This window comes from Urocampus carinirostris, chromosome 6 (assembly GCF_059441175.1).
Source record: "Urocampus carinirostris isolate Australia breed hairy pipefish chromosome 6, RoL_Ucar_1.0, whole genome shotgun sequence".
NCBI lineage: Eukaryota > Metazoa > Chordata > Actinopteri > Syngnathiformes > Syngnathidae > Urocampus > Urocampus carinirostris.
In genome coordinates, this window is record NC_142354.1 from 31,430,835 (window position 1) to 31,446,156 (window position 15,322).

The 15,322-nt window shown below is 38.7% G+C and overlaps 1 protein-coding gene and 1 non-coding gene across 2 annotated transcripts; both read left to right on the plus strand.

The window, feature by feature from the left end:
* The first annotated feature begins 57 nt into the window (after nucleotides 1–57).
* On the plus strand, nucleotides 58–12,839 carry stimate (STIM activating enhance). The gene is made up of 8 exons (XM_088338712.1): nucleotides 58–890; nucleotides 4,105–4,153; nucleotides 4,253–4,348; nucleotides 4,424–4,545; nucleotides 4,717–4,829; nucleotides 8,765–8,842; nucleotides 8,933–9,076; nucleotides 11,935–12,839. Exons 1-8 carry the CDS (start codon nucleotides 710–712, stop codon nucleotides 12,046–12,048), a joined length of 897 nt encoding a protein of 298 aa, XP_088194838.1. The 5' UTR covers nucleotides 58–709; the 3' UTR covers nucleotides 12,049–12,839.
* Nucleotides 10,666–10,738, plus strand: trnar-acg (transfer RNA arginine (anticodon ACG)). Its single transcript has one exon. It is a non-coding gene; the product is annotated as a tRNA-Arg (tRNA).
* Nucleotides 12,840–15,322: the final 2,483 nt, after the last annotated feature.

The following is a 15,322-nucleotide window of genomic DNA, read 5'->3' on the forward strand; positions in this document are numbered from 1 at the left end:
TCACTTCCCAGAATGCGTCTCGCGCGTATCACGTGACTCCCCCTTCTGTCAACGCAAATGGTCACCGACTGGGTAGGGAAGCTGCGGGGATGCGAGCGAGTCATGACCTGTATTTTTTTTTCATCTCGGGGACATTTTATCACTACAATTGGAACCAAGAAAGCTCTGGTCGGTTTTGAAATGTTCCAGCGCCCCCTCAAGAAATGTCGCTGACGTCTTGGTTAAGAAATGGGGTTAGCTTAGCGATGCCGAACAGTTAGCATGACGGCTAGGCAGTTTAGCTAGTGAAGAAGCAGCACTCGGTTTGTCGCTTTGGTTATTTTATTTTTAAAATTACACTTTATTTTTCTATTATGTTTTTGTTTTTCATTTTAAAAAAGTACATGTACGTGTGAAGTACTCGTCTTTAGCTTGGTGACCTGACTCGGGTCAAGCGGAAGCCCCCCCCCCCTCTTTTCTCCTTGTAGCCTCTGTTTTAATGTCCCAGAACGACCATTTTTAAAGAATGTTCCTGTCCCACCTTCCATTTTCAAATTTCTTCATGCACACATGAAGTGGTGGAATAAGTATGAAAGGTCTCAATCTCCCCTTCGAGGTTCTGCTGCTTTCGTTGTCGATTAGCTGACCAACATCTGCAGGGCACAGCTGGCCTTCACTGTGTGCAAGAAGAACCCTTCCAAGGCGTTTTCTGATCCATGATTTTGGAACCATGGCTGATGGTAGGGTGCTGTCCAAACCGGGGGACGCAGCAGGGCTGCTGCAGAGCAACACGTCTTCTGGACCGAGCCCTGCGCCTGAGACCAAAGGTTGTGCGAATGGAGCCTTGATGGACTCGTTTGGGATCTTCCTTCAAGGGCTCCTGGCTGTTATGGCTTTTAGCATTCTTATGCGTGAGTATGGGCACGTTTTATTGGAAATGAGCATTGGTCAAATAACATCTGGTACAATTTGATAGGGGGGAATACAAGGGATGTGTTGGAATAAAAAATGGAATGGATTAATTTAAAAATCCAGCTCGACAACAAGTGACACAGAAATAAAACCAGTGACATATTTTAAATGCGAAAAACACAAGTTTACAAACAAGTAAAATGGCTGTTTATAATAAAAAATAAATAGCTTCTAGTGGCGACACAGCAGCTGAGTGGTTAGCGCGTCAACGGCACAGTTCTGAGGTCATGGGATGAAATCCAGCTACCAGCCTTCCTGTGCTGCGTTTGCATGTTCTCCCCACGCTTGCGGTTTTCCTCCCAAAACATGCATGTCAGGTTAATTGGCCGGTCCAAATTGTCCCTTGGTGTGAATGAGCAAGTGAGTTGACTTTCTCTGTGCACTGCGACTGACTGGCAACCAATTCAGGGTCTTCCCTCCCCACTGCCCAAGATGGCTGGGGTGGGCTCCAGTACCCCCGCGGCCCTCCCGAGGATAAGTAGTGTAGATGATGGATTGATGGATAGCTCCGAGCTGATGCTCTGCAGAATCTCATTCTCCCTTTTTAAGTAAATATTTTTTGAGCATTTTAGCTTTTAATGGACAGGAAAGTGAATAGTGGCAAAAAAACGTGAGGAGAAAGGAATCTCTTATGATGATAGTATTAGTGCGATAGTTTGCACAATGTAACAATTGAATCACACTCACATCTTTGCCAAAGTAAAGTAATCATGGCACTTTAAACTCCCACTGTGGATAGCTTCGTTTCAGGCAATCAACTTCATGGACAAAAGGACTGAATGTCACCCAGAAAAAATTTGTTTGCGAATTAAAACTGCTAGCTGTAGTAAGTTAGCTCTGTAGTAATGATGAGCTCCTCGGTTTGAATCACTGAAGCATGTGCCGAGTATAGCAGAGTTAAAAGTCCCCTTCAGCACAGCGAATCACAGAAATATGCACTTCCAATTGTTTATAAACGTGCTATCCCGCATCAATGCACCCCTGCTTCATCTGTACCTTGTGAAAGTTTTTTTTTTTTTTTGAAAGCAGGTGAAATTATCTTTGAAAATGAAACCGCCTGGGTCCAAAAGCTTTGGGAAAAAAATATTGTTTTTAAATAAAAATGAATAAGCACTTTATTTTACGTATTTTTCACGTGTTGCATACAAGCATAAATTAGCACAGAATAATTCATGATCCCCTCTTACCCTCTTAATCACGGTTCACGGATCCCTTAACTGCATGGGTCATCGGGGCACAAATGAGGACGCAACTCTGAACAGTCTTCTCCACTGTTGCCAGTCCCTAGCAGCTAATGTTAAACTACTGCTGAGGTATTCTGAGAAGAAAATCGTTCTGATAAGTATAGAAAACGTTTGTGTTAATTTTATTTTTAATGTACTCTATGGTTCTGTGGATCCCTTAACCCCTAGGTATTGTGTCTTGGGCAAGTACAGCCTGGTGGTGCCTATCCCTCTCCAGGCCAACATATGTTTCCACCTGGCCTCAAACCGGAAACCTTCCGCGTATTAGGCGGATGTGCTAACCACTGCACTACGGAAACATAGTTTGTGCTATATCTGTGTGTTTGATGTACGCGTAGTCAGATAAGAAGGCTTTCTGCTACTGCTAACCATGGAAACCACTTCTATCTGTTTCATGTGGGGGAGAAAACCCCAACCCAAAAAACGGTCTGAAGAGGGTTGGGTGGCGCCAGGCTGTACTTACCCAGGACACACTACATGATGGACAACAACATTGCACCCTCTACAACGGGTCAGGTGTATCGACATTTCGTTCTTACAAAGAACGACAATACAAAGGAAATTATTATTATTATTATTAATACTCTCTTAAAACATAGTTTTAGTTTAAAGAATAGTCTATTTTACCCAAGAATGTTCTACGTTTTTTTGTCCACATGATGGCGTAATCGAGGTAATGAATCATCTTGAAGCCTATTCCTTTGTGTGTGGAATATTTCCCTGGAGGGCTTTGATTCTTTATTAGACTTTATTTTGCTTTCACTACTCTGTAGTATTAGCATGTATACAAAAACAAATGGCAGCACGTCGGCGCAGTGGTTAGCGCGTGTGCGGCACACTTCTATGGTCTTGGGAACCTCCTGTGAGGGTTCAAATCCAGCTACCAGACTTACTGTGCGGAGTTTGTATGTTCTCCCCGTGCTTGCGTGGGTTTCCTCCGGGCACTCCGGTTTCCTCCCACATTCCAAAAACATGCGTTTCAGGTGGATTGGCCGGTCCAAATTGTTCCTAGGTGTGAATGAGCGAGCAAATTTTCTGTCCCCGTGTGCCCTGCGATTGGCTGGCAACCAGTTCAGGGTGTCCCCTGCCCACTGCCCGCTGATTGCTGGGATGGGCTCCAGCACCCCCGCGACCTTACTGAGGATAAGCGGTGCAGCTAATGAGATGAGATGAGACACTAACAAATGTTAGAAACAGGACATGTGAACTTTAGAGAAAGTGTCTTCCTGGTACAAACTTGGCAGAGTTCCTGATGTGATGATGTCCTTCAAGAGCCAGCTTCATACTGCTTCGAATTGTTCTTTCAGAAGCTTTTATTAATTTATTTTTACTTCAGCCGAAACAAAAATTAAATTTTTGGTCATTCTCGTCAAAAAACGTTTGGTGCAAGACAGTCAGAGCATCCCTTGTTTTGACTACTGATTGGCACAAACAAAATACAATAGCCTAGAAAATATTTGAAACCCTTTCTACTCCTTCCTGAGAGATCAAAAAGCAATTTCACACCAAGTTCTGAGAGGACTAAGACTAAATGTTCCATTGGGTCACTGTCTGGCACAGCACTTTCAGCTGTCTGTCTTAATGAGTATGTGCCCTGTCACGGAATCACAGTATGGTCTCTTGTCGAGAGAGAACAGAGGAATGTCTCAGTATGATTTTTACTCGTTTGTACGTTTGCGAGAAAGGTCGTGGATTCACACATGACATACAGGAACTGTGCTGGGTGTGTTTAATTTTCTGTCTGTCATTTAACTTGTTTACAGCATACAATATTGTCATAGTTTGCAACCTAACTTACCCATATTAAATGCAAACATGTTTATTCAACTAAGACATTGTGAGGAAAATGTCAAATGAAATGAGAAAAACTCATTATAAGCTAACCACTTTTTGTCTCATTTGTGCGCAGTGAAACGATTCAGAGAGCCTAAACATGAAAGGAGACCCTGGAAAATCTGGTCAGTTGACTTTTTATATGATGCAGGATATTTAAAATATAAATAATAAAATAAAATATGATAATAAAAGTATTCCTTATCAACTTTATTTTTGGGCAGGTTCCTAGATACTTCCAAGCAAGCTATCGGGATGCTCTTCATCCACTTTGCTAACGTTTACCTGGCAGACCTTACTGAGGAGGATCCGTGCTCGCTGTGAGTCAGCCCCTTTTTCTTCATAAATCATACTTTGACCCATCTCGAATGCAAACCGGAACAAACTCTTTCTAGATACCTCATAAACTTCCTCCTGGACGCTTCTCTGGGCATGATGTTCATCTACGCCGGGGTACGAACCGTCAGCGCAGTTGTGGAGTGGCGGCAGTGGGAATCTCTTCGCTTCGGAGAATATGGTGAGGTGCGCGTGCGTCTGTGAGTGTGATTGGAGTATGCAACATTTTTGCTAGTGCCGCTAACATCCAAAGGAGGGCAGTATTATATATGTAAATTTGTTTTTAGGAATGAGACTGCACATCAACTGCATTAGCAAATCTTGGTGTGTATTTGTCCTTTGTGTTGTCTAGGGGAGCCTATACAGTGCACGGCATGGCTGGGTCAGTGTATTCTCTATATCCTCATCATGATGTTTGAGAAGGTCCTTATCATGCTTGTCCTCCTCATTCCTCAGTGGAAAAAGGTTAGTATGTGGTGCCAGAATAAACGCGTGTTTGTACACTCATACACACATATTTTTATATACCGTATTTTCCGCACTATAAGGCGCACCTAAAAGCCTTTATTTTTTTCAAAAGCTGACCATGCGCCTTATAATACAGTGCGCCTTATTTATGGATCGATTTTAAAATTGCAAAGATTCCAACTAACTTGCAGCCGCCGACTAGATTTTCCCCCGAACGCCGAGTAGTACGCGGTGTATGCTGGGATTTATTTACCGGCGTTTCATTGGCTAACCAATGTGTCAATCATCATTTGAATCGATCACAATTGGCTAAAGTTATTCGGAGGTCAAGGGGCGGATCCTTTTTATCATTTACAGGCTGGCATTGGCTTAAACGGCAACACAAAGCCTGCAATTGGCCGAAAAAGATGTGTCAATCATCAGTTGAATCGATCACTATTGGCTAAAGTTATTCGGAGGTCGAGGAGCGGATCCTTTTTATCATTTACAGGCTGGCATTGGCTTAAACAGCGAAACAAAGCCTGCAATTGGCCGAAAAAGATGAATGTGTATAGCACGTGGCTGACGGCATAGAGAAAGCATTTTTTTCTATTCTGTATTTGAAAATATTTTATTCTCCTGTATTTACTACCCTCACGGTTATAAGAGGACATTGGCTGCACATTATTATAAACACAACGACTTCGGTGAGCTACTCCGGGTTTTGTTTCAGACTGAACTCAATGTTTCTGTGATAAGCGGTGCAGATAATCGATGGAATGGAGTGTCTATTTTTAAATTAAACTCAATTCCAAGTGTTTATTGTCATATGCACAGTAAAGTTGCGAGCAAAAAAGAAAATAGATACTAAGGAATGGTTGGCATTTCTTGAATCCCAAGACTTTAACCTTCCGAATGATGGAACGATGCATTTGATGCATTTGAGTGACATCGTACGGACACTGCATCCACACGTTTTCTCGACACGTATTTGCGTCTTTGCAAGCTTTCGGAATGTTAAGGGGGTAATAAGTTGGACTGAACTATCTGACTGTTTTGTCGACGTTCCCATTGTAGCGCCTTATAATCCAGTGCGTCTTATGTATGTAAAAAATAGGACCAAAAACCATTTTTTCGGGGTGCGCCCTATAACCCGGTGCGCCTTATAGTGCGGAAAATACGGTACAATGTTTTCTAAACTTTAAATCACACTCTTTTAATAAAAGTTGGGTTCCTGTGGCATACGTTCCAGAGAGATTTAAACGTGAATTTAACTTCACAAAAATGAATATGTCTCACTTCGTTGTTCTTTGATTGCAGCAAAAAATTGTTTTTCACTGCACCAGAACAGGGTTCCCACAAATCCTTGAAAAGTCTTAAAAGGCATTGAATTCATTATTCTATAAATAAGGCCTTCATTGGCATTAAAATGTTTTAAATCACATTTACAAAGTGTGTAAAAATGTGAACACAATAATAAGATTTATATTTGTTGTCACTGAAAAGATTTAGTAATATTTATCAATTGCCTTTCTTAATAATTCAGCAGTTCACTTTTGTTGCAATATCCCGTGACCACAACAGAACAATCAAAACGGTGATGTGGTTTCAGTCTGGCCATTCAGAGAAGGCGCATGTCATGTGTCTACCAAAAATACACATAGGAACTTTGGACAGAGAAGTTTACACTCCACCAGGGAAAGTGTTACTTTAATGAAATGTGGCTGAACGACCAACATTTTTTTTCATGGCTAAAAGCAGTAATGTGTACAGGGCACAATGTGTTGTGTGCCAGAAACATTTGTGTTTTTTTTCTGTTTTCTTAATTGTTTTTATTTTTGTCAAACTGGTCTAAATATCACTTCAAAAGGCATTAAAAACGTCTTTAAAAGTCTTGAATTCAACTCGACTCATGCTGTAGGAACCCTGCAGAAACGAATGTCCTTTGCTGAAAATTAGTAAAAGAAGCTCAAAGGAAAAAAGCTAACTTTGTTATCTTCCAGACCTAAACTAATGTTTGCATGAAGCTAGTGTTGCTTCTGTTTGGCTGTCTTGGCTGAAAACTAGTGTCATCTTCTAGTGTTGTTTTCTTTTGTGCAAATAAGTGGTGATGTTGTCTTCTGCCCAGAAAGTTAGAATCATCTTCATCCTTGTGAAAAGCTAACATCTTATTTTTTTCTTAGAGTACTTTTTTTTTATCTCAGCCGATAGTGATTGTATTCTTGTACGCTGAAAACTCGCTTTGGAATAATTGTATAAAACTGGTGTATTCTTGTGCCTTCAGATGTTCGGAAAGCTAACGTCGTCTTCTACACTGAACATTTGTGATGTTGTCTGCGCTGAAAACTAGTGTAGTCTTCTAGTGTTGTTTTACCTTGTGTGGTTTTATTCGATGCTAAGAACTACTGTTGTCTTCTGACCAGAAAGCTAGCTCTGTGGAGCCAAAAGCTCTGTAGTTTTCAACAATGTACTATTGAATTAGGGCATAAACAAATAAATGACAAAAAAAGTATGACACTACAGTACGACTTGCAATTTATAGTCTGGAAAAAATGCTATACGTGTGTTAAGTTTTTTTTAATTTAACTACAAAATTGAAATACATGAGTAATAATAATGTTTGCTTTCTTTAGGTTTAATTAAAAAATGACGAAAAAGGCTTTACTGTTTTTCATTTGTTTTTTTTTTTAAGTAAAACAGGCCCAAAGTGTATCCCACTGTTTTTTGGGAAGGACAACATTTGACCTTTACATTTGTCATGCATAATATGTTTTTGGGTTTACACACTACAGACTGGCCTTTGATTGAATGCACAGACATTTTTTTTCCAGAGCTCAGCAGCGACATGCACTATGCCTCAAACAAACCACCTCAGTATGTGCTAAGTGGCTCGCTGTCAACTCATACTTGAACTTTTGGGTTATTTAACATCTATTTTCTAATGTCTACCTTAGGGTTTAATATACTGAATTCTGTGACTGCTGTGTTTTGTTAGGGTTGTTTTTCTGAAGCTTGTGCCGCACAAAAATCACTGATTATGTCAAGCATCGTTCATATCGTCCATTTGGAAGTAAAACATATTACGTATCGTAGGGATGCACAAAATATAGAATTCAGTTAAATACAGACGCTGCCCTACGTACGAACAAGATACGTTCCGAATGATCGTTCGTAAGTTGAATTTGTTCGTAAGTTTCTTCAGTGCTATATTTTATATGGAATGCATGTTTAAGGATTATATTAGTATGTTTAAGGCTTGTATGTGTAACCTGTATTGTTTTGTACTGAAAAATAAACATTTAATGAAATAATATGCTCTATAAAGATAAATAAAGTTAAGTTTAACTTACTTTTGGAAGATGAGCTTCAAGAGTTAGGCGACTTTCTTCTCCGTGGTAGAAAGTGGTCCAAAAAAAGCGATCCAACCATTTTCTCAACCGCATCAAACTTTCTTATTCCACTTTCAGTCCAAAAGAAACAGCTAGCCTCTTCTTTACACTTTACACCAACCATATTCAATGGATGCAAGAGATATTAAACAATAAAAATGTCAAAGTTCATAGCATACTGGAGATACAGAATAGAATGTTTACACTTGAACAAGGAAGAGGAAGCGGATTTTATCTTCTGGGTGGATGCTGGGTGACCTTTCACAGCGCCACACGCCGAAAGAAGCACTACAGTACTGTCCTGTACTCTGAAAAGGGTGCACAATACAAAATATAACTTTCAGCAATGTCCAAGTATTTTTTGACGTCCCCAAAAATATATTCGTATCTACAGTTTTTTGTTACTCAAATGTTCGTAAGTAGGGTAGCATCTGTATAACACAAGGTATTAATGGAAAAAACAGTTAGTGTGCATCCCGACTGTATTTGAATGCTTTCTATGTTTCTTGTATGTGTTTATGTATGTTAACTATACTGTAAAAGTGTGCAAAATGTGCGTTGCAGCTGGCACTCCTCAACCCCATCCAGAATCCCAACTTGGAACTGGCCATCGTTATGCTCATCGTTCCGTTTTTTGTTAATGTAAGTCTGACACTTATTCTCCACTATTTGCCAGTTTTAGTATTTATGTACAAAACGCTTGATGAGAATTACCCTGGGGTGGTTCCACAGGCCCTCATGTTCTGGGTGGTGGACAATTTCCTCATGAAGAAGCACAGGACCAAAGCGAAACTGGAGGAGAGGGACGAGGAATCGCGGGGGAACGGGAAAGTTCGTTACAGACGAGCTTTGTCCCACGACGATTCAGAATCGGAGGTCAGTTGCCCCCGTCAAACCTTAACTAGATACTTCATGATCTGGTTTGTACTTATTTTATGAATGATGCAAAGTATTTCCATTGCTAACCTGTTCAAATGTGTTTGTGTATGAATAATTTATAGTGAATAAACTAAAGTAGTTTAATCCTCCCAGAGACTATTAAATAATATTAATCATAATGAATTAGAAGTGAAGTATTAAAAGCAGTTTAATACACTATTTAGGCAATAAAATAAAATAATTCTATCAATTCATTAAAACTGAATGAAAAGGCAATCTAATCTTGTATTAAGACTATAAGGATAAAACAATAATAATACATTAAATAAATAATAATATGAAAATAATGTAATCCTCCATTGAAACTATAAAATAATCTAGTCCATAAAATAAAAAATCATTCAATGTCATATGGAAAATAACAATTAAATAGTAGTACAGTAAAATAATGAATAATAATAACCTGGATTTAAAAAATAGAAATAGAACAATAAAAATAATTTTAAAAGATAAACAAAAAGAATCAATTTACCCTTCCATTCGACTTTAATAATAAAATAAAAAAGTTATTTGTTAAAAATAGATATGTCAAGTGATATACAAACCTAAATCTGTATTAAGATTATAGAAATTAAATGATAATTCAGAAAGATGAGTATAAATAATTGAATGAAAAGAAATATATCTAATCCCCAATATACACTAAATAATATTGTATTGACAAATAAATAAATAATATCAATATAAATGAGTGAGACTTAATGATTAAACGCAGTCTCAACCTCCACACAAAGCAAAAAAAAAATCAGTTATAATAATAAATAAATAAAATGAGTAAAATAAATCCAATTCTCCAATCAGACACAAAAATAATGTTATTTTGAAAATAAATAGAACTGGATTGGAGCAATTTTATCCTCCATACAACCATTGCATGACTGTTAAACAATCATGCGTGGAAGCAAACCGCAGATGGACCTTTCTTACTATTTACCAATTTAATCAAAGATATTTTGAAAATATATCCATTATATTTCTAACTAAGTTTGTAAATATAATACTTCCCTAGCAAAAGGTATAGATTAGCAAATAGTCCATGGCCTTTTGTGTTTGGAGTCGAAAAGGGGAAATTTTGGGCTAATTTCCCCGCTCTCCTCATACCTTGGATGGCTACAGTAGCAAACCTGTCCACTTAACCTCTGTCACACCCATCTATTTTTTTTTCTCCGTCAGAGCCCCAAGGAATAAGTGGGGAAAGTGAATAACGCTATTTGTGAGGTGTTGTAATTGAAATCTGTGAGTTCGTTCAATTTTTCCAGTGTTAATGTTGCAATGTGTGCCACAGAATGGGAAAAGCCTCTGGCAGTCTTTTTTCGGGTGGAATAGAATTGGTGAGAGTCAAACATTTCAAATACAAGAACATGTCTTACTCATTATGTCAGTGACTATAAAAGTCCACGCGAAAGCTCGAATTGCACACAAAGGAGCTGCTGGCATTGTGAGACATCTGCCTGTCTACATGTGGAAGCATTGCCGGGGGAGGGGGCAACTTCCACAATTACGGCAGTTGTGGGGGAGATAGCATGGGGCCAGTGGCGCAATGGATAACGCGTCTGACTACGGATCAGAAGATTCTAGGTTCGACTCCTGGCTGGCTCGATAATTTTGAGGATTGTTTTTTTTCTGAACATAATTATTTTACATTTCACACAATGTAATAATGTTTTTAATTCAAGTTGCTATTGATTCAGGTTATTAGCCAAAACACAATCAGTATCTCATAAATATAGTTTTAATTTATAATTGTATTTAGAAAATTTGAATTGTATTAAACAACTTGAGACGCCCTGCAGACCAGACTTGGCTTGTTAGATGACTTAATCTGTCCCGCCATGAATGTCTTAGTATGTCAACAAGAGAAGCAAGTTTGTAAGTCATTTCTATCAAAAGTTAAGATTTTTTTTTAAATAATTTCAAACAGAATGCTCTCTCTGGCCAATAAAGGGCACTAAGGTATATCCCCTCAGCTTTAGTAGGCCAAGCCTAAAATTTGGACCTGATGTAGTCTCATCTTATTGCCTATGTACTGCTAATTTTGTATTTCTTTTTTATTCATTTCAAACCAGTACGAGAATTAAGGCAAAAAATGTTCACTTTCTTATAGCTTCTACTTGAGTTTGTATTGTGTGGAGAGTTGGTTCAGGTTTAAAACTGCATTCACTCAACTGGTAAGACAAACCAGTTGACACATTTAGCCAAACATGAAAATCGTTTTTCCCATTGTTTGTGAATAAATGTGTTATGCTTTGAAAAGACCCCTTGTCGAATGTAGGTTACGCTGCTAAAGTAGGCGGAATGATAAAGCATAAAACTAAAAAAAAACTATGCTAAGCTAAAAATCATAAGTTGACATTCTTTTACTGATCTGTCCTTCCTGCCTAAAAAAAAAACAGAAAGTCTTAAACCGGTCCTAGAGCTAAACTGAGTTTTCTTCGCTGCATTAGCCACTAAAGTTAGCCATTCATACCAGCTCTGACCAACTCCAGCTATCAGCTCGTTTCGGCCGCTCTGGGTTTATCCTGCATGCTCCATCTTATATTGGTCACAGGGATTTACACCACGTTTCATATCCTGCCTCCTAGCTGAACTTCAAGAAAGTTAAATTCAAGAAAATGTAGAACTAGGCCTACGAATTTGTGGTATCCTTCTGTGGTGTGTCTTCTTCAAATGCATACCCTTCAGCTTCAGGTTACAACAAACTGTACTGGTGAATTATTACACACTGTCAATTTATTTATTTATTTTTTTGTCCATTGGTAACGGTGTAATACTCATTTCGTCCTTTGTTTTTCAAGATCCTTTTTTCAGCAGACGACGAAATGGACGAGTCGGAAGAGGATGACGTGCGCCGCCTTCCTGGTCTGAAGACCGTTAAGAAGAAGAAGCTTCGCATGGGGATTCCCGTTTAACCCAGCGCCTCAATCAAAAACTCAGGCGGCGTTATTTTTGTTTTCGATACAACACCATGGACTCAAACACGGAGCAACAATTCCACCCTTCTATAAACTATGCTTGTTGGAGGTAGTGCGTACAGTAGAGGTACGCAGTGGAAGAACTAAAACACAAAGTCCTGTCGCTGCAAAAGTCCTTAAATGTTCACACTTCTGGTGTCAGGTGTCTTAAAGACTGCAATTTCCTGTTTATTTCTTTTGGCATTCCTGTATAATTTTCCATACAGGTTTTATTTTGAGCCCGAAGATGGACTGTGCTCTGTTCCAGAAGTGTTCTTTTTCTTATGGTGTCTTGCACATAGTTTCCTCTTTTATTCTGTGTTCTTTTGGCACAACCAGCAGATTTCTTTGGTACATTTGATGTGATTTTGTTCCAGGTAACAGGAGCAACGGACGTTCAGGGATGAGGGAGCATTGGAGAGGCTCCGATTTTGAAGAATGTGACATGCAAAGACCTCAATACTGTTAAGTGACTGTGGACCAAACGGTTGGTAGGAAAAGGGTGGCAGAATGAAATATGTGTGTGCCGTTTATGAGCGATGCAACCCTTTAAAGTCATTCGGAACAAGGTCTTGACTCTGACTGCGATAATGCAGCAGCGTTGCTGTGGAGAATTTAAAGGCAACATGAGAAATGAAGTAAACGTTTGAGCATTTAGCATAGAATAAACGGAAGATGATGCATTATGTTTGGCAAAACCATTCAAAAACAAGGGAAAAGGTTTTCCAATAAATAATGTGATAAACTGGTACAGTTGTGATACTTGCTGCTATTTGTTTTTGCCTCCTGGAAGGTTAAGGTGGTGCGTTTCAGACTGAGAAAAATTGTATATTGTCAATTTCATGTGAAAAATACATACAGTACCTTTCTTTTTTTTTAATTTCTATTATATTTTACATTGCAAACATTCCATAAAAGCAAACAATTTCAAATTACCCAAAAAGTATTTTTTTTCCTGCATTTGTAAACATTCTATAAATGCACCCCCTAAGAAAAAAAACAAAATTAAAATAAGTGTAATTTACATGAATTAAAACTAGAATTACCGTATTTTCCGCACTATAGGGCGCACCGTGTTATAAGGCACACCTTCAATGAATGATATATTTTTAAACTTTTTCCATACATAAGGCGCACCCCATTATAAGGCGCTATAAGTGCATGCTGGTTTAAGATCATGTAATTGTGCAATTTTGTAATTGTAATCCTGTGCAGTCCTTCGAGACATTTTTGTGATTAAGGGTGTCATAAATAAATGTGACTTGACTTGGCTACAGTAGAGGATGTAGTTACGCTATGCAACCGTTAGATGGTGCCGCGCTAAAGGGAATGTCAACAAAACAGTCAGATAGGTCAGTCAAACTTTATTAATAGATAACAAACAAGCTTTCCACAACTCCATTCACTCCCAAAATGAATAAACAGTCGTTTTATTATTTTCTTTGAGGTAAAGCATTTTCGTGACACATCTTTAACATCTTTGAACAACAGCAAGGCATAACATTTTACTTTTCCTCCATTTAGTCAACACGCAAAAAAAACATCTGATACTGTTATGGTAAATTAAACGTTAGTGCAATCGCAATATAGTGACACTCGTAATGTGCAAAAACAACAAGTGGAAAACAATAACAATAAAGCAATAACATAATAAATGTAAAACGTAAACACACACCAAGTAGGACCACCTCTGAATTCTTTAATGTTAAGTTCCCGTGCCAGCGCTGTTGCCTTCATTCTAATAGTTATTGTACTGACACTTCTACTTGCTGCTCTTTGTTCAACAACCCACTGTTCAAGTGTGTCCTCTAACTGTGGACATCTCGCTATATTGCCACGGAAACTTTGTTTAGTCTTCCTTACTTGGCCATCGATTCATTAATGTTGAACTCTCTCGCTGCTGCTCTATTCCCGTGTTCTACTGCGTGACTGATCGCCTTGAGTTTAAACTCTGCGTTGTAAGCGTGTCTCTTAATAGGAGCCATTTCAGGGTCTTTATACAAACGCACAAATAAAAGAGAATCGTTGTTTAATATTTCCCAGTATGCACAGGGCACTTCTTCTACGCGAAAAATGGAGTCGGTGGCTGCTTACCGTAAATTGCAAGACCTTGTAATCCAATATTGATCCATATATAAGGCGCACCGGATTATAAGGCGCATAGTCAGCTTTTAAAAAAAAAAAAAAAAATCAGATTTTATGTGCGCCTTATAGTGCAGAAAATACGGTACGTATTATCACTGCAGGAAAGTGTTTGCTTATGTTAGATATTATTTTGTTTTTACCAGTAAAAAAATCTGTTTTAAAAAATCCATCCATCCATTTTCAGCGCCGCTCATCCTCACTAAGGTTGCGGGGGTGCTGGAGCCCATCCCAGTCACCTTTGGACAGTGGGCAGTGGACACCCTGAACCTGTTGGTTTTAAATAAAAATACTTAGCAATTTTTCCTGCCAGTGTTAGTTTTCTATTATACTTTTCTAAAATGTTAAACTGAGTAAACCGATTAGTGAAATGGTGCTGCCAATTTTAACCATAATTTGAACTCTTTTAGAACTACTGAAATGTGATACCACCCCCCGGCATCTGTTAGCACATGTGCTGCTAAATGATGCAACAGCTGCTGGCTAGCGCTATTCTTTTTGAGGAGTCAGGAAAGCAGGGAATTACAATGATATAAATGAGAAGAGATAAAACAAAGCATAAGCACCTCATTACTTTTTAATTGTCATTTATTGTTTTATTGAAGTCTTCTAATACATCTTCAATGATATGCAATCCCATCTTTTTCCTGCGCCACTTATCCTCACTAGGGACACGGCGGAGGAGTCTATCCTAGCCATCTTCTGGCAGTTGGCAGGGGGACATCCTGGACTGGTTGCCAGCCATTTGCATGGCACACAGAGACAGACCACTCACTCGCTCATTCAGACCTAGGGACAAATTAAAATGGCCATGTTTTTGGAATGTGTGAAGAAACCCTCGCAGGCATGGGAAGAGGCGTGCAAACTCCACACAGGAAGGCTACAGGAGCTGGTATTGGACCCTGGACTTCCGCACTGTGGAGCTGAGCACTAATTACCCATCCGCCGTGCTTTATATGGAATACCATTAAAAAATAATAGATATGTAAAAGTGGAAAGTTTTGGTTTAGTCCAGTTTTTATTACAGCCCTACTCAATGGATTTAAAGCTTCTTTTTAAAAATAATTCTTTCAGTATCTGTTTATTTTGA